Consider the following 19,649-nt stretch of genomic DNA (forward strand, 5'->3'; position numbering starts at 1 on the left):
GATGTATGCATTTGTACAGTAGTTTCAGCACTCTTTGGCACTGCCTTTCTTTGGGAAAGGAATGAAAACTGACCTTTTACAGTCCTGTGGCCACTGCTGAGTTTTCCATGTTTGCTGGCATATTGAGTGCAACACTTTCACAGCATCATCTTTTAGGATTTGAAATAGCTCAACTGGAATTCCATCACCTCCACTAGCTTTGTTCATAGTGATGCTTCCTAAGTCCCACTTGACTTCACACTCCAAGAGGTCTGGCTCTAGGTGAGTGATCACACCATCATGATTATCTGGGTCATTAAGATCTTTTTTCTACAATTCTTCTGTATTCTTGCCACCTCTTCTTAGTATCTTCTGCTTCTGTTAGATCCATGCAATTTCTGTACTATATTAAGCCCATCTTTGCATGAAATGTTCCTTGATATCTCAGTGTTCTTGAAGAGATCTCTAGTCTTTCCCATTCTTTTGTTTTCCTTTATTTCTTTGCACTGATCACTAATGAAGCTTTTCTTATCTCTCCTGTCTATTCTTTGGAGCTCCGCATTCAAATGGGTATATCTTTTCTTTTTTCCTTTGCCTTTCACTTCTCTTCTTTCACAGCTATTTGTAAGACCTCCTCAGACAGCGATTTTGTTGCTTTGCATTTCTTTTTCTTGGGGATGGTCTTGATACCTGTCTCCTGTACAATGTCATGAACCTCCGTCCATAATTCGTCAGGCACTTTGTTTATCAGATCTAGTCCCTTAAATCAATTTCTCATTTCCACTGTATAATCATAAGGGATTTGATTTAGGTCATACCTGAATGGTCTAATGGTTTTCCCTACTTTCTTCAATTTTAGATGAATTTGGCAATAAGAGTTCATGATCTGAGCCACAGTCTGCTCCCGGTCTTGTTTTTGCTGGCTGTATAGAGCTTCTCCATCGTTGGCTGCAAAGAATATAGTCAATCTGATTTTGGTGTTGGTCATCTAATGATGTCCATTTGTAGAGATGTCTGTATGTATAGAATATTTATGAATCCTTAGCCAGCTCCCAGCTGCCTATGGTTACTTGAGGAAGCCCCTGTGGTTAGTTTGTATCCACTGTGTGCCTAGGGCACATATGCAGTAGCTGGAAAAGTCTCTGTTATTTTTGTAGCCTATCTGGAGCTCTCCTGGCCATTTCTGGGATGGGATTTCGATATCAGCCCGCATCCTTTTCAAACAGGCCACCTACCTTTGCGCATGCTTAACTTCCTACCTAACAGGAAAGTGTTGTACCCTTAAAGGCCAGAGCCTTGAGAGTGGGTTAGCCTGTATTTTTCAGGTTGTGGGTAACACTCTGAACTCAAAGCAAAAGTCATAGCATGCAAAGGTTAAAGTAAAATAAACAGATTTAATACAGAGTCAGGTTCATTTTTCCCTATCAGAAGCAGTTTGTATTAAAATTATATTATCTTAGATTCACACCTTAAAAAAAATAGCTTGTTTTCTAGGTCTTACTGAGGGCTGTTAATAGGTTTAGGAGGTTTGTGAATTGCCTCTGGAAGAAATAATTTCTAAGCTGGGATGTGATTGACTTATCAGATTGGCAGAAAGTGAGGAAGTATTGCAATGAGAAGGAACAAGCTGTGTCCAGTTCCTGAGTGTGAAATGTAGACAAAAGGAGGAAAATTTAGGTTTAACTGGAATATAATGAGAAAGAGAGGTCCCCCCAAACTGGAGAAGATGGCAGCCTCCATATCATATAGCCACTTGGCCATGGTAATAAATATTATAAAATGTTTAAAAAGGGCAGTAATGTGATTGTATTTAAATTTTTAAAAAATCACTCTGGCTGAAGTATCATTTATAAAATTATTAGAATCTCATAACAGAAGTAGACTGACTAAGATGTATTCCAGTGGCTCAAAGTGATTACTTGATAAACCATGCCTCAGAATTAAGATGTATTGCAATAGAATGTTACCAATCATGGTGCTTGGCCTCATAATCAATAGAAATTGATAAAAGGCCAAGCAAGAAATTCAAGCAAGGCTTTACTGTGGCCCCTGCTGCAGAAATAGGGATCAAAAACTAGATATTCCCTTGCTTGCTCCCTGAGTTGGGGCAAGATGTTTCCTACTATGGGGTAGAGGTGGGTCCAGGGATTGGGTTGGAGAGATAGGTGGTCTGCCCACTCTTGGTGGTGCTGTAGCAGAGTGCATGTGCAGTACCTTGCTTTTGCTCCCAACATCTTGTTTTTTTTAGGTTTTGGTCTTTTTGTATCTTCTTGTTAATGGTTTGCCCCAATGGGCATGGTATTTTTAGTCCCTTAGAGTTTCTTTGTATTTTGTTGCTGGAGGAGATGTTCATTCAGGTGCGAGCACTGCAGTAAAGAAAGGATCCCAGGTCCCAGCCTGTTTTACAAGCACTGTAGCAAGGGTCTCAAGTCCCAGCCTGTCTCAAGACAGTTCATCTTGGTTCCCTATTTGAGCATCATTTCAGTTTAGTTCAGTCGCTTAGTCGTGTCCGATTCTTTGCGACCCCATGAATCGCAGCATGCCAGGCCTCCCTGTCCATCACCAACTCCTGGAATTTACTCAAACTCATGTCCATAACCACTGCCAAACTCCTCAATCTGGAATACAGTGGTTTCATGAAATAGACCTCTTCTTCCTTCTTCAGTCTTCACTCTTAAACATCTGCCTTAGAAACACCCTATAACACAGGCATAATGAGCTGCTTGATTGTTCACACTCTTTTGCCTTTCAAATACTCATTTCTCTGCCTCAACTTCCCTTCCATATTTTCCTTAATAATTTGTGACTATCTACTGTCCACTTAGTTTCTTTCCTCAGAGTTTCATCTGGTCATTGGATACATTTGGAAATTCTCTAGATTGATAGCCTGTCACAACTTTAGATCTCTCTATGCCTTAAGTTCCATGTGCCAAGACTGGTACTAACAGGATTCAGTTTATTGTTCTTGAAAACAATAGTGTAAGAAATCATTAAAAATATGTTAAAATGTACCCTTACCTAAATAAAACCTAAATGAGATCATTTATAATAGCTCCATCATCCAAAACCGAATTTAATCTACACCTTTTCCATGAACCCTTTTAAAATCCACTCATTTAAAATTAACCTTTCCATCTTTTGTGTTCCTAAGACACAGGATTGATACTTTTCTCTGCAATTTGTCAATATCTTATTTCAGTGGAACTTAAACAGGTGCCTTTTCTTTGACAAGCTCCATTTGTAAATCATTCTTTCTAAAGAATTAGAAATTAGTGCTTTGCTTTATTCATTAAAAGTTACAAATACATACTTGCTATGATGACATATCAAAGAAAATAAATCAAACCCACCCTCAAAGAACTTACATTTATTAATATGGGGAATAAGAAATAGAAGAAGAAAGAAATTTAGAGTTTTGATAAGCATAGTGTGAGATTTGGCAAGAAAACATTGAGTTATTAAAATTGAAGTGACTGTACCGTCTTTTGGGTTAGTAAACTCTATCAGGCTGTAGGATGTAGCTCATAAACCTGAATTAATGTCTGTGTTTATAATCTTCAGAGATTTTTTTTTTGTGTGTGTGAAGAAAGTATAGGCACTTTCTAATAAAATAAAGTAAGTGTTCTGCCTTACCTTAGTCAACTGCTATAATAACAATAAGTCTGTTATGTTTGGGGCAGTGAATTATGCTCAGGAACTGAGATTGTCTTTGCCAATATTTTAAACACAAGATCCCTGTAGGAAGTTCACAGATGGTTAGCATACAGGGTGATATATCTTAATAAGCTAATACATAAATAGCAAATCCATGTTAGATTAAATATACCATTGTTTCAGGCAAGGGGAGAAGATAAAAATGCAATTCAAATTTAGTTGAAATATATTCTGAGTTTTGGTTTCTGGAAGAGGTAGTTTTGCCAACCAACAACTAATGCCCAGCGAGCAGTTTTGCCAACAAAGAGCTAATGCCCAGTGGCCAGTGAAAAACTGAAAGTTCCTCAGTTGCTAGAGCACGTTGCAGGGAACCATGGTGGTGTCTGTACTGAAGGGCGGGCTGATATTCCTGGGGTTCTTGCCTGACTTTTCACTGCTGCTGATAAAATAGTCACCTTTATTGTGACAGAAATTAATGCGCAAGGTCTTTGGAGAGCTAGATTGGCTTGGTTCAGGAGGAAACTCTGGGGTAACTCTCACAGACTCTGTATTTATAGTCTAAATGTTCCCTCGGCTGTAGTTGCTTGTCCCCCAGTTTTTATTGAGAAAAACCCCAGCTAGGGCTCCTCAGCAGCTGAGCTACTGTTTGCAATCAGAGCAGATGAAATGATGACATCCAGACACAACTTACTTCATCCTTATATCAAAATAACTTTTCTTCTAAAAACAACTTTGCTTTTTGGTGATGAACAAATGGGTTTGAAATTATAGCAAACCAAATCACAACAAAGTCTGAGACTGAGTTTGCCACACATACCAACATTTGGCAACGTTACCAACCAGGGTTCTTGGCCTTCCACAATTAATAGAAATTGATTAGCAGCCAGACAAAAAATTCAGTCGAGGCTTTATTGAGTCTCCTGCTGCAGCAGTGGGGAACAAGAATAAACAATAAATCCCCTTGCTGGCTTGGTCCCAGTGCGGGGCAAGCTCTCTCCTTATACAGAGTAATGGTAGGGCTAAGTCCAGGGGATGGGCCAGAGGGGCAACTTAGGTGTTTTGCCCACCCCTGAGGCAAAGTTTTGGGCAGGGGGCATGCACAGTACCCTGCTTTTCTCCAGGCTCTTCAAAAGAGGCAGTTAGGTTGCTTTGTATCTTCTGTCCAGAATTTGTCCTAACTGTGTGTGTGTGCAGTTATTTTTAATCCCACAGAGTTTCTCTGCATTTTGTTACTCAAGCTATATCCAGGTGCAACACTGCCACATTGCAGCGAAGCGTCCCAGATTCTAGGCCTGTCTCAAGTGGGAATAAAAGCAGTCATGCAGCCTATTGTGTAAGCTTACTGAAATCCCTCTCACTGTATTGTCAGGCACACCTCAAGAACCTCTCATGGAAATTACCAAAACGCACATGCAAGAGTATTCTGGTAGCAGGTATGACAAGCCTCGGGTCAGATGAAAGAGTTCTCCATCAACTGAAAAACAAAAGACCAAACAAAGTTCTGGATCTAGAGTTATGTCTAAGGTGTTATATATACCACAGTTTCTATAACCATCCCTCAAGTTATGTATGTATCATTCAGTTATGATATAGTATGTGTGTGTGCATTAGTCTCTCAGTCATGTCTGACTTTGCCACCCGATTAACTGTAGCTTGCCAGGCTCCACTGTCCATGAAATTCTCCATATAAGAATACTGGACTGGGTTGCCATTCCCTTCTCCAGGGTACCTTCCCTACCCAGGGATCTAACCTGGGTCTCTCATGATGCAGGCAGATTGTTTATCATCTGAGCCACCAGGGGAGCCAGTGATAAAATATGCCACATATTAATTAACTTTCCCTAGGATATAGATTATAAAAAACAGATTTCTGGGGAAAAGACAAAATGGGATCAAAAAAGACTTGCTAGTGGAGGTGTACCTGAACTGATTAATGAGAGAAAAATGAACAGTAACTCACCTTATATAATAACAAGTTACCTAGGACAGAATCCACAATGGCACAGAGGGCTGGAAAGGATCTAGTGCTACGACAGAAACTTCTAATTGCCTCTTAATACTCATTCACTCCTTTTTATATGATAGTATGCACAGCACTGCTAGCTAGACAGGAGACCACCTAAAATAAAGACAAATTTTCCCAGCACCTGATCAATCAGGTATTGTCGTGTAGCTAATTTCTGGCCAACAGGAGATAAAAAGTGAGTTGTGCAACTTAAAAGATGAAAAGGGAAAGGAGTATGTTCCTTCTTCCACTTCTCCTCTCTTTCTGTTTGAACTATTGTTGTGATAGTTACAACTCCACCATCAGGACCAGAGGAATTGTAGAAAATTCTCCACGAAGCTTTAATATTGTTACACATTTTCAAGGCAAAAAAAAAAAAATATATATATATATATATATAGACAACTTTTTTTAAACATCTTTTCAATGTTATTTTTAAATGGAATAGCTTTGGAAGATAACAATATCTTTTTGAGGGACAGAGAGCAGATTTGTTCCTTGACTGAAATAATAAATCAGTATTGCCCTTCAGAGCAACCAGTTTTCTGACAATCCCTTTAAAGATGATAATTAAAAACTCTAGATGTGAAAAAAGCCCTCCAAGTAAACAGCATTCACCTGAATCTCTCTGCATCATGCTGGTGGGACTAGGGGGCACTGGGAGAATTCACATTAACAGGGAGCTCATCCTGCCTGTTGTGCGTGAGAAATTATGTCATTTCTCACTGGTCCCATAATCTTGTGTCTTTTACCAACATTTATGACACTGAAATAGGCTAATCTGTTAACTTTCAGGTAGGGTAAAATTTCAGACTTTTCGCAGTTCTTGATAAAGGGTCTATCCTAGCTTCTCCAGTGGCTCAGTCAGTAAAGAAACTGCCTGCAATGCAGGTGACCTGGGTTTGATCCCTGGGTCAGGAAGATCCCCTAGAGAAGGGAATGGCAACCCACTCCGGTATTCTTGAGAATTCCATGGACAGAGGAGCCTGATGGGCTACAGTCCTTGGGATGGCAAGAGTCACACACAACTTAGCGCATAAGTCATCTTACAGATGATAGATTGAAAGTTGGAAGCAGCCTGGATCTCAACATATCTGCAAACCCTCTTTACATTTGAGCCCGTATCTTTAAATAATGCAGAATTTATTTCCTCCAACTGCCATACTGTATGGACAAACATACCCCAAAGGCATTGCAGGTTTGATTCCAGACCACTGCAATAAAGTGTATATTGCTATAAATGGAGTCACACATTTGTTGTTGTTGTTGTTTCCCAGTGCATGTGAGAGTTATATTTATGCTATTGTTGTTCAGTTGCTAAGTCGTGTCTGACTCTTTGCAACTCCATGAACTGTAGCACACCAGGTCTCCCTATCCCACACCATCTCCAAGAGTTCGTCCAAGTTCATGACCATTCAGTCAGTGATGCTATCCAACCATTTCATCCTCTGCCGCCTTCTTCTCTTTTTGCCTTCAATCTTTCCTATTATTAGGGTCTTTTCCAGTGAGTCGGCTCTTCGCATCAGGTAGCCAAAGTATTGGAGCTTCAGTTTCAGCATCAGTCCTTCCAATGAATATTCAGGGTTCATTTCCCTTATGATTGACTGGTTGGAGCTCCTTGCTGTCCAAAGGATTCTCGAATCTTCTCCAGAACTATGGTTCAAAAGCACCAAGTCTTCGGCGCTCAGTCTTTTTTATGGTACAACTCTCACCTCAGAACCTGACCACTGGAAAAACCATAACTTTGACTACATAGGCCTTTGTCAGCAAATTTACACTAAACCATAGTTTATTAAGTTTGAAATGGCATTATGTCTTTACAAACAATCTACACACCTTAATTTAAAAAAATACTTTATTATTTGACAATGGAGAATTGACATAGAACTTTGTTTTATAAAAAATGCAATATCTGCAAAATGCGATAAGGTGGAGCACAATCAAAAGCAATAAATGTATAAATCATACATAAAATGACATATGTCTGTACTAGAATTTAAAATATATGGCACTCAGATGGGAACCTGGCAACTAGATCGCAAAATAGGAAGACCTGTTTACTAAACTTTATGTAAAAGTTTTCTGTAAGCTGAATAAACACATAATTTAGGGAAAATGATATGAAAGATTCATTCATTCTCAGCAAAATTCTAGAAGAGTTTACTTAAGGCTATTTTTGACCTCCTGCCAATTTTTGCATGCAAGGAGGGACCTACTGATCAATATTCAGCAAACTGATCTATGACACTAATGTCTCCCGAGAATGCTAATTTTTTGTCCTTATTGTCTCTGAATGAAATTCCAACTCCATTGCACAGTATACAACACTCTTCATTTTCAGTCAGTCCTTTTCATCCTACCAGCCATCTCTCCTTTCCCCTCGTTTACTAGCATCCGTTCCATCAATATGACATATTTGCCACTCTTCATTTATCATGTGCTATGACCTTTCATGTCCCTTGTCTTTACACATAATGCTTTCCCTGTATGTAACACTTTTCCCTATTTCTTACCTTACAAATTTCTACTCACTGTTCAACTCTAAGTTAAAAATGTCATGTTTCCTTTTTTGCCATGAAACTGTCAGCTGTCACTTCGTATGCTGTCAGTGCCTTTACTTCTAGTATCAGATTCTTCTCTGTTCTTCATATCCTCAACATCTAAGTTGCCATTTTAGTGAAACAAAATAGGGAACCATTCTAAATTACAATTAAATAGATTGTCAGAGGAGATCCGAGAAGATAACCTTGGATAATTGCTCATGAATCTTTATGTGTGCATTACACTTTTTTTTCTAACTGCAACATTTTTCAAGTATTGAAATACATCTGTTGGTTTTAATAAAGACTCCAATAAAGCAGCCCAAAATGACACTATTATCTTTTCTATACAATTTTCTTATTTATTTTTCAAAGATATTTTAAGGAAAAAAATGCAGTATATTTATTCTTTTCCAGCAGTTTTGCCCTAGTATTAATAATTTATATTGCATTATCAAAACTAAAGTAATTTTATTGTTAATCTGTGGACTACATAATACTATAAAGAACATTAAAATGGACATTTACCAAGTGAAGTAACATACTGATGACCTAGGTTAGACTTTAGTAAATTATAAAATAACAGCTGAAAGAAAGTGAAAATGAAAGTGAAGTCGCTTAGTCGTGTCCGACTAAGCCCAGCAACACCGTGGACTGTAGCCCAGCAGGCTTCACCGTCCATGGGATTCTCCAGGCAATAATACTGCAGTGGATTGCCATTACCTTCTCCAGGGGATCTTCCCGACCCAGGAATCGAACAGAGGTCTCCTGCATTGCAGGCAGACGCTTTAACCTCTGAGCCACCAGGAAGCCCAAAATAACAACTGCTGCTGCTGCTGCTGCTAAGTCACGTCAGTCGTGTCCGACTCCGTGCGACCCCATAGACGGCAGCCCACCAGGCTCCCCCGTCCCTGGGATTCTCCAGGCAAGAACACTGGAGTGGGTTGCCATTTCCTTCTCCAATGTATGAAAATGAAAAGTGAAAGTGAAGTCGCTCAGTCGTGTCCGACTCTTAGCGACCCATGGACTGCAGCCCACCAGGTTCCTCCGTCCATGGGATTTTCCAGGCAAGAGTACTGGAGTGGGGTGTCATTGCCTTCTCCGAAATAACAGCTGCTATGTATCAAATATTTATTTCACAGAAGTTGTCAAATATTATGTCATTTTTATTGAAGTGTTACATAAATGTATTTTGTACAGACCCTGTGTTACTGAGTTTTATTAGGAGAGGGTTCATACAAAAGACAGAAAGATTGATGAATAGTGGTTTATAGCATACATGGTTATGCTAAAAAGTCAGTGATGCTATAACTTGTGAATTTTAAGTTACATTTTATTTCCAAATACAAGGTTATGCTAATAGGCTCTATATTTGATTTCTATAATGTGATCAATATGCTTAATCATCATTATTGTCATATGAGTTTCCCTGGTGGCTTAGTGGTAAAGAACCTGCCTTCCAATACAGGAGAGGCAGGCTCGATCCCTCGCTCAGGAAGATCCCCTGGAGAAGGAAATGGCAACTCACTCCAGTACTCTTGCCTGGGAAATCCCAAGGTCAGAGGAGCCGAGCAGGCAAGAAACCATGAGGTCACAAGAGTTGGACACAAATTAACGACTAAGCAGCAACATTTTCATACACAGTTAGCTATATATTTGTATATGTTCACATTTTTTGATAATGTCAAAATTATGACAAATTATTACATAGAATTTATTAATCATATGAGCAATACTGGATTCAGATAAATCAATATTATAATTTGTTACTATAATGTATATAAATAAATAAATAGAGTAGTTTGAAGTCAAGTATTACACTAAAACAATAGAAAAGATAAAAGTGGGAAACTCTTCTTACATATAAACTATGTACCAAGGACTATACTAGGTGCCCTTCATGAAGACACTTACCAATAAATAAGATCTCTGCAAAAGCAATATTTAATCAAGCTTTAATAATAATACCTCAATATTATAGCATACTTCTATTGAGTTAGATCTTCAATTTAAATAAAACAGAAATACAGTTCAGATTTTGTAAAGCATTTGATATGATAAAAACTTCTGAGTGAATACTTATTTCTCTTCTGGGTGCTTTTGCTAGCTAAATTGTCCAATACTTGTCCTTCAAATTGCCCCCCCTCCCTTTTATTTATTTATTTATTTTTTTGGTGTTTTAAGGCCTATCTAGCAGGGCTGTGCTCATTTATTTTATTTATTTATTTTTTAATTTGTTTTCTTCCCATTTATTTTTATTAGTTGGAGGCTAATTACTTTACAATATTGTAGTGGTTTTTGCCATACATTGACATGAATCAGCCATGCAGAAAACTAAAATCATGGCATCTGGTCCCATCACTTCATGACAAATAGATGGGGAAACAGTGGAAACATTGAGATTTTTATTTTGGGGGGCTTTTATGTTGGGGGCATATGGAGTGCAGCACTTTCACAGCATCATCAAGTTCCGTCTAGTCAAGGCTATGGTATTTTCCGTAGTCATGTATGAATGTAAAAGTTGGACCATAAAGAAAGCTGAGCACTGAAGAATTGATGCCTTTGAACTGTGGTGTTGGAGAAGACTCTTGAGAGTCCCTTAGACAGCAAGAAGATCCAACCAGTCCATCCTAAAGGAAATGAGTCCCTAATATTCATTGGAATGACTGATGCTGAAGCTGAAACTCCAATACTTTGGCCACCTGATGCAAAGAACTGACTCATTAGAAAAGACCCTGATGCTGAGAAAGATTGAAGGCAGGAGGAGAAGGGGACGACAGAGGATGAGATGGTTGGATGGTATCACCGACTCAATGGACGTGAGTTTGAGTAAACTCTAGGAGTTGGTGATGGACAGGGAGGCCTGGCATGCTGCAGTCCATGGGGTTGCAAAGAGTTGGACACAACTGAGCAACTGAACTGAACTGAACTGAAATATAAAAATAGATTTTTTAAAAAAGCTGAGACCACTTTGATTGCAAAGGTCTTTTTAGTAAGCTATTGTTTTTCCAGTAGTCATGTACGAATGTCACAGTTGGACCAGGAAGAAGGCGGAGCACCAAAGAATTGAGTCTGATGCTGGGAAAGATTGAAGGCAAGAGGAGAAGGGGATGACAGAGGATGAGATGTAGGATGGCATCACTGAATCAATGGACATGAGTTTGAGTAAACTCTGGGAGATGGTGAAGGAGAGGGAAGCCTAGCATGCTGCAGTCCATGGGGTTAAAAAGAGTGAGACATGACTTAGTGACTGAACAGCAACAAAAATATTGCTATAGTGGATATTCTGTAGTTAATCTTTGTACAACTCTGAGTGTTTTTGTGTATAAATTACTAGAAATGAAAGACTAATCAGATTTTTACATCTAAGTTCATCAGGGATAAGAATTTATATTTTTCTTTTCTTGGAATATCTTTGTCAACTTTTCATATCAAGGTTATCCTGGCCTCATAAAATAAGTTGGAAAGTGTTCCTTCCTCTGTGTTTTGAAAGAATTTGTGTAGGATTGTTACTTCTTTCTTCCTTAAATAAATATTTGATAGAATTCACCAGTGGAAAATAAAATAAAATAAAATAGCTCTATTGATTAATTTCAACATATTACAAGACTGAGAGCTGCCAGACAACTTTTGAGTAATCAAGCAAAGAGACATTACGTCCATAAAGAGAACACTTGGACAATCAAAAACATTTCATCATGGCTGGCATTAAGAGAAGCATAAAGATCTTTTTAAAATTCTCCAGGATTTAAAATCAGTTTAAACATCACATTTTAGACTTACGAAGGATACTAGAGGGTGAATTTTTGACCTAAAACTATTTTGTAGACTAAGTAATGTCTTTTTATGCATTTGCTTTATTAGAAACTGCAAAGTACAGAATTGAGTCTATTTACCAATATTATTCATAATGTTAACTAGTAAAGCAAATATTTCATGACATCTAATCTTATTTAAACATAATCAAGCCACAACACTTTTCTACTCAAAATCGTCTGATGGCTTCCTCTTTCACTTAGGGTCAATGACCACATTTGTTTTAGAGAACAGACAAAATCTGACACCTGCTTGATGTCCCTGTACCTGAACGCATCAGCTCATGTGCCACCCTGCCCATAATCTCTGCTCCTGCTTCTCTGGCCTCTGCTACCCTGGAAACTTTGTACTCATCTGTTTGAACGTGAAAGTGTTAGTCATTCAGTCATGTTCTACTCTTTACGACAACATGGACTGCCAGCCTCCTCTGTTTAGCTGGCTTCAAATTTTCTCCTAGAAGTTCTTGCACTCACCCTCAACCCCTACCATTCTCATGAAATTCGTGGACAAACTTCATCTTCCCAATGAGACCTTTTCTGGTGTTTAAAATTGGGACCACATTTCAACTGTAATTGCTATTTACAGTTCTAACTCCATTCCCACCAACTTCACTCCTGATCCCACTTCCGGCTCTATGTCAACAGCATGTATTCTGGCTGTACATCCTCTAGTAGAATTGAGTGCAGGGAATTTTCTTCTTGTTTTCTTCATGGATTCATTCACAAAATTTGGATGGTATGTGACATATATTAGGCCTTCAAAATTATGTGCTGAATGGGTAAATAAATAAATACAACTCTGTATCTTAATGTGATACAATCTTCATGACTAGGATCAAATAAGCAAAAATTATTTTTATTAGGAATAGATGATGTATTTCTACTTCTGTATTTATGAATGTATTTTAAGTAAAATTTATGCTGTAATATTTATTTTCCTGGGTTCTGATCATAACTCTCAGTAATGAAATAGCAAAATAAGTGCATCAAGTAAATTTCAGCAATATTTACTCAGGCTAATATTGTTGTACTCTTTTTTCCTATAACATTTTGTCTATCTAGATAATGCATTAGCTATAGTTTAAACACTGATTAAGATAGTATGACAATGTGTATAGGTTATTTCATTTATTTAGTGTTCTAAACTATGAATACAGAGCACAAGAAGTAAGTATGATATACATACTGGAAAAATCAATTGCTGAATAACAAGAAAAATAATTATGATTATCCTCATTTTCAAGAAAAATTAAAGATAAATATATCTTATTATTTTTAAAATAGACATTCCTTGGTATTTATTAAAATAATACATTAAGATGATTTAATTAGATATGTAAAAACAGTTTTAATCTAATATCTAAAAATAGTAGAAGTTAGAAAACTATAGTAATTTTAATTTCATCTAGTATATAGTATATAGTATATTAGAATCATAAACTCCAGGTGTAGGAAATTAGTTATAGAGTACCTTTAACAAAACTTTCCATGCAAAGTAACATTTTTTAACACACTGGAGGTTCAGGTTGTGATTGAAAATTTGTTTTTCAAGGAATTTTCCTTTCGTCCATTTGTCGTATAGACTGAAATACTAAATCGTTTTCTTTTCTCAATTGCGTTTTTAGGTTGTATTCAGTTGGTGGTCGTGATGGAAGCTCCTGTTTGAGTTCAATGGAATATTATGATCCTCACACAAATAAGTGGAATATGTGCGCTCCAATGTGTAAGCGGAGAGGGGGTGTTGGAGTGGCCACATGCGATGGTTTCCTTTATGCTGTAGGAGGTCATGATGCTCCTGCTTCAAACCACTGTTCTCGGCTACTAGACTATGTAGAAAGGTGAGAACCCAATGCATTGTTAAAATGAAAGACAGGATGTGAATTACATTGATACCTAATGCAAGTGACTATATCAACAAAATATGCCCAATCTGCCTAAGATAAGAAAGTTAATTCAACTCCTAGAGCTGTTTCATTAGTTTCTTTCTTTCTCCTTCTCTCTATCTCTCTTGCTTGTGTATCACACACACACACACACACACACACACACACACACACACTATATTATGTCTTATTTTTTCTTTCCTCATCCTCACTTCTTCCCTCCTTCTTTCTTTATTTCCTTCCTTTTCAACTAATATTTCTTGAAACCTTACAATTTTCTTCACATAATCCTAAAGTAATCTTTATTTAAACTTCTCAAGAATATACTTTAAAATTTCATTTAAAATAAAGCTGTATTTTTTAAATGTATGAATGATTGTTAATTTTCTTTTAAAAATTGAATATTTCATTCATTTGTTTTATTTATCCTGTGTTACTGGTTCTACTACTCTCTTCAAATTTCCAAAGATGAATTATGAGCTTTGTTTAATGCCATACCTTTTGCAATGTAAGACAGATTTATTAGAACTGTATTCTCTATGATCTTATAGATCCTCTTTTAACTCCTCCTAAAAATGGCAGGTGCACAGAGTTTGGAGGGAAAAGTCACCCTGGCCTCAGTCTTCGTCCAACAATGGACACACTTCTGGCATGGTTATAACAAAGTTCTCTTTCATAGCTGCACATCACTTAGCAATATTATGTCATGCACAGTAAGAATTACAGAGACTTATAGTGATATTTATATTTTCAACTGGACATGGAACAACAGGCTGGTTCTAAATTGGGAAAGGAGTACATCAAGGCTGTATATTGTCAACCTGCTTATTTAACATATATGCAGAGTATATCATGAGAAACACTGGCCTAGATGAAACACAAGTTGGAATCAAGACTACCGGGAGAAATATCAATAACCTCAGATATGCAGATGCCAGCATCCTTATGGCAGAAAGTGAAGAAGAGCTAAAGAGCCGCTTTTTTTTTTTTTTTTTGCCTTGATACTTCTTCTTCATTTTTTTTTTTTTTTCTTGTCATACATTGAAATGAATTAGCCATGGATTTACATGTATTCCCCATCCTGGGCACCCCCCCACCTCCCTCTCCACCCGATCCCTCTGGGTCTTCCCAGTGCACCAGGTCCGAGCACTTGTCTCATGCATCCAACCTGGGCTGGTGATCTCTTTCACCCTAGATAATATACATGTTTCGATGCTGTTCTCTTGAAACATCCCACCCTCGCCTTCTCCCACAGAGTCCACAAGTATGTTCTATACATCTGAGTCTCTTTTTCTGTTTTGCATATAGGGTTATCATTACCATCTTTCTAAATTCCATATATATGTGTTAGTATACTGTAATGGTCTTTATCTTTCTGGCTTACTTTGCTCTGTATAATGGGCTCCAGATTCATCCATCTCATTAGAACTGATTCAAATGAATTCTTTTTAATGGCTGAGTAATATTCCATGGTGTATATCTACCACAGCTTCCTCATCCATTCGTCTGCTGATGGGCATCTAGGTTGCTTCCATGTCCTGGCTATTATAAAGAGTGCTGCGATGAACATTGGGGTGCACTTGTCTCTTTCAGATCTCGTTTCCTCAGTGTGTATGCCCAGAAGTGGGACTGCTGGGTCATATGGCAGTTCTATTTCCAGCTTTTTAAGAAATCTCCACATTGTTTTCCATAGCGGCTGTACTAGTTTGCATTCCCACTGACAGTGTAAGAGGGTTCCCTTTTCTCCACACCCTCTCCAGCATTTATTGCTTGTAGACTTTTTGGATAGCAGCCATCCTGACTGGTGTGTAATGGTACCTCATTGTGGTTTTGATTTGCATTTCTCTTATAATGAGTGATGTTAGCATCTTTTCATGAGTTTTTTTTGCCATCCATATGTCTTCGTTGGAGAAATGTCTGTTTAGTTCTTTGGCCCATTTTTTGATTGGGTCATTTATTTTTCTGGAGTTGAGCTGGAGGAGTTGCTTGTATATTTTTGAGATTAATCCTCTGTCTGTTGTTTTGTTTGCTATTATTTTCTCCCAATCTGAGGGCTGTCTTTTCACCTTGCTTATAGTTTTCTTTGTTGTGCAAAAGCTTTTAAGTTTCATTAGGTGCCATTTGTTTATTTTTGATTTTGTTTCTAAAATTCTGGGAGGTGGGTCATAGAGGATCCTGCTGTGATTTATGTCGGAGAGTTTGCCTATGTTCTCCTCTAGGAGTTTGATAGTTTCTGGTCTTACATTTAGATCTTTAATCCATTTTGAGTTTATTTTTGTGTATGGTGTTAGAAAGTGTTCTAGTTTCATTCTTTTACAGGTGGTTGACCAGTTTTCCCAGCACCACTTGTTAGAGAGGTTGTCTTTTTTCCATTGTATATCCTTGCCTCCTTTGTCGAAGATAAGGTGTCCATAGGTTAGTGGATCTATCTCTGGGCTTTCTATTCTGTTCCATTGATCTATATTTCTGTCTTTGTGCCAGTACCATACTGTCTTGATGACTGTGGCTTTGTAGTATAGTCTGAAGTCAGGCAGGTTGATTCCTCCAGTTCCATTCTTCTTTATCAAGGTTACTTTGGCTATTCGAGGTTTTTTGTATTTCCATACAAATTGTGAAATTATTTGTTCTAGTTCTGTGAAAAATACCATTGGTAGTTTGATAGGAATTGCACTGAATCTATAAATTGCTTTGGATAGTATAGCCATTTCAACAATATTGATTCTTCCAATCCATGAACATGGTATATTTCTCCATCTGTTTGTATCCTCTTTGATTTCTTTCATCAGTGTTTTATAGTTTTCTATGTATAGGTCTTTTGTTTCTTTAGGTAGATATACTCCTAAGTATTTTATTCTTTCTGTTGCAGTGGTGAATGGTATCATTTCCTTAGTTTCTCTTTCTGTTTTCTCATTGTTAGTGTATAGGAATGCAAGAGATTTCTGTGTGTTAATTTTATATCCTGCAACTTTACTGTATTCGTTGACTAGCTCTAGTAATTTTCTGGTAGAGTCTTTAGGGTTTTCTATGTAGAGGATTATGTCATCTGCAAACAGAGAGAGTTTCACTTCTTCTTTTCCTATCTGGATTCCTTTTACTTCTTTTTCTGCCCCGATTGCTGTGGCCAACACTTCCGAAACTATGTTGAATAGTAGTGGTGAGAGTGGGCACCCTTGTCTTGTTCCTGATTTCATGGGAAATGCTTTCAATTTTTCACCTATTGAGGGTGATGCTTGCTGTGGGTTTGTCATATATAGCTTTTATTATGTTGAGATATGTTCCTTCTATTCCTGCTTTCTGGAGAGTTTTAATCATAAATGGATGTTGAATTTTGTCAAAGGCTTTTTCTGCATCTATTGAGATAATCATATGGTTTTTATCTTTTGATTTGTTAATGTGGTGTATTACATTGATTGATTTGCAGATATTAAAGAATCCTTGCATTCCTGGGACAAAGCCCACTTGGTCATGGTGTATGATATTTTTAATATGTTGTTGGATTCTGTTTGCTAGAATTTTGTTAAGGATTTTTGCATCTATGTTCATCAGTGATATTGGCCTGTAATTTTCTTTTTTTGTGGCATCTTTGTCTGGTTTTGGAATTAGGGTAATGGTGGCCTCATAGAATGAGTTTGGAAGTTTACCTTCTTCTGCAGTTTTCTGGAATAGATTGAGTAAGATAGGTGTTAGCTCTTCTCTAAATTTTTGGTAGAATTCAGTTGTGAAGCCATCTGGTCCTGGGCTTTTGTTTGCTGGAAGATTTCTGATTACAGTTTCGATTTCCTTGCTTGTGATGGGTTTGTTAAAATCTTCTATTTCTTCCTGGTTCAGTTTTGGAAAGTTATACTTCTCTAAGAACTTGTCCATTTTATTGGCATAGAGCTGCTGGTAGTCTCTTATGATCCTTTGTATTTCAGTGTTGTCTGTTGTGATCTCTCCATTTTCGTTTCTAATTTTGTTAATTTGGTTCCTCTCCCTTTGTTTCTTAATGAGTCTTGCTAATGGTTTGTCAATTTTGTTTATTTTTTTCAAAAAACCAGCTTTTAGCTTTGTTGATTTTTGCTATGGTCTCTTTAGTTTCCTTTGCATTTATTTCTGCCCTAATTTTTAAGATTTCTTTCCTTCTACTAACCCTGGGGTTCTTCATTTCTTCCTTCTCTAGTTGCTTTAGGTGTAGAGTTAGGTTATTTATTTGACTTTTTTCTTGTTTCTTGAGGTAGGCCTGTAATGCTATGAATCTTCCCCTTAGCACTGCTTTTACAGTGTCCCATAGGTTTTGGGTTGTTGTGTTCTTATTTTCATTCATTTCTATGCATATTTTGATTTCTTTTTTGATTTCTTCTATGATTTATTCGTTATTCAGAAGTGTGTTGTTTAGCCTCCATATGTTTGAATTTTTAATAATTTTTTTCCTGTAATTGAGATCTAATCTTACTGCACTGTGGTCAGAAAAGATGACTGGAATGATTTCAATTTTTTGAATTTCCCAAGACTAGATTTATGGCCCAGGATGTGATCTATTCTGGAGAAGGTTCCGTGTGCACTTGAGAAAAAGGTGAAGTTGATTGTTTTGGGGTGAAACGTCCTATAGATGTCAATTAGGCCTAGCTGGTCCATTGTGTCCTTTAAAGTTTGTGTTTCCTTGTTCATTTTCTGTTTAGTTGATCTATCCATAGTTGTGAGTCGGGTATGAAAGTCTCCTACTATTATTGTGTTACTATTAATTTCCTCTTTCATACTCGTTAGCATTTGCCTTACATATTGCGGTGCTCCTATGTTGGGTGCATATATATTTATAATTGTTATATCTTCTTCTTGGATTGATCCTTTGATCATTATGTAGTGTCCATCTTTGTCTCTTTTCACAGCCTTTATTTGAAAGTCTATTTTATCTGATATGAGTATTGCGACTCCTGCTTTCTTTTGGTCTCCGTTTGCATGGAATATTTTTTTCTAGCCCTTCGCTTTTAGTCTGTATGTGTCCCTTGTTTTGAGGTGGGTCTCTTGTAGACAGCATATATAGGGGTCTTGCTTTGGTATCCATTCAGCCAGCCTTTGTCTTTTGGTTGGGGCATTCAACCCATTTACATTTAAGGTAATTATTGATAGGTATGGTCCCATTGCCATTTATTTTGTTGTTTGGGGTTCACGTTTATACCACCTTTCTTTGTTTCCTGTCTAGAGAAGATCCTTTAGTATTTGTTGAAGAGCTGATTTGGTAGTGCTGAATTCTCTCAGCTTTTGCTTTTCTGTAAAGCTTTTGAGTTCTCCTTCATATCTGAATGAGATCCTTGCTGGGTAGAGTAATCTAGGTAGTAGGTTATTCTCTTTCATTACTTTAAGTATGTCCTGCCATTCCCTTCTGGCCTGGAGTGTTTCTATTGATAGATCAGCTGTTATCCTTATGGGAATCCCTTTGTGTGCTATTTTCTGTTTCTCCCTTGCTGCTTTTAATATTTCTTCTTTGTGTTTGATCTTTGTTAATTTGATTAATATGTGTCTTGGGGTGTTTCGCCTTGGGTTTATCCTGTTTGGGACTCTCTGGGTTTCTTGGACTTGGGTGGCTATTTCCCTCCCCATTTTAGGGAAGTTTTCAGCTATTATCTCCTCGAGTAATTTCTCATGGCCTTTCTTTTTGTCTTCTTCTGGGACTCCTATGATTCGAATGTTGGGGTGTTTCACATTGTCCCAGAGGTCCCTGAGGTTGTCCTCATTTCTTTTGATTCTTTTTTCTTTTTTCCTCTCTGCTTCATTTATTTCCACCATTTTATCTTCT

General features: G+C 37.4%; 1 protein-coding gene across 1 annotated transcript in view; it reads left to right on the top strand.

Annotated features, from left to right (window-relative positions):
• Positions 1 to 19,649, top strand: part of KLHL1 (kelch like family member 1) — a 489,854-nt gene that overhangs the window by 443,501 nt on the left and 26,704 nt on the right. Inside the window, exon 9 of the mRNA XM_070471593.1 lies at positions 13,619 to 13,831. Within this exon, the coding sequence (XP_070327694.1) occupies positions 13,619 to 13,831 (213 nt within the window). The remainder of the gene's footprint in view (positions 1 to 13,618; positions 13,832 to 19,649) is intronic.

This window comes from Odocoileus virginianus, chromosome 8 (assembly GCF_023699985.2).
Source record: "Odocoileus virginianus isolate 20LAN1187 ecotype Illinois chromosome 8, Ovbor_1.2, whole genome shotgun sequence".
NCBI lineage: Eukaryota > Metazoa > Chordata > Mammalia > Artiodactyla > Cervidae > Odocoileus > Odocoileus virginianus.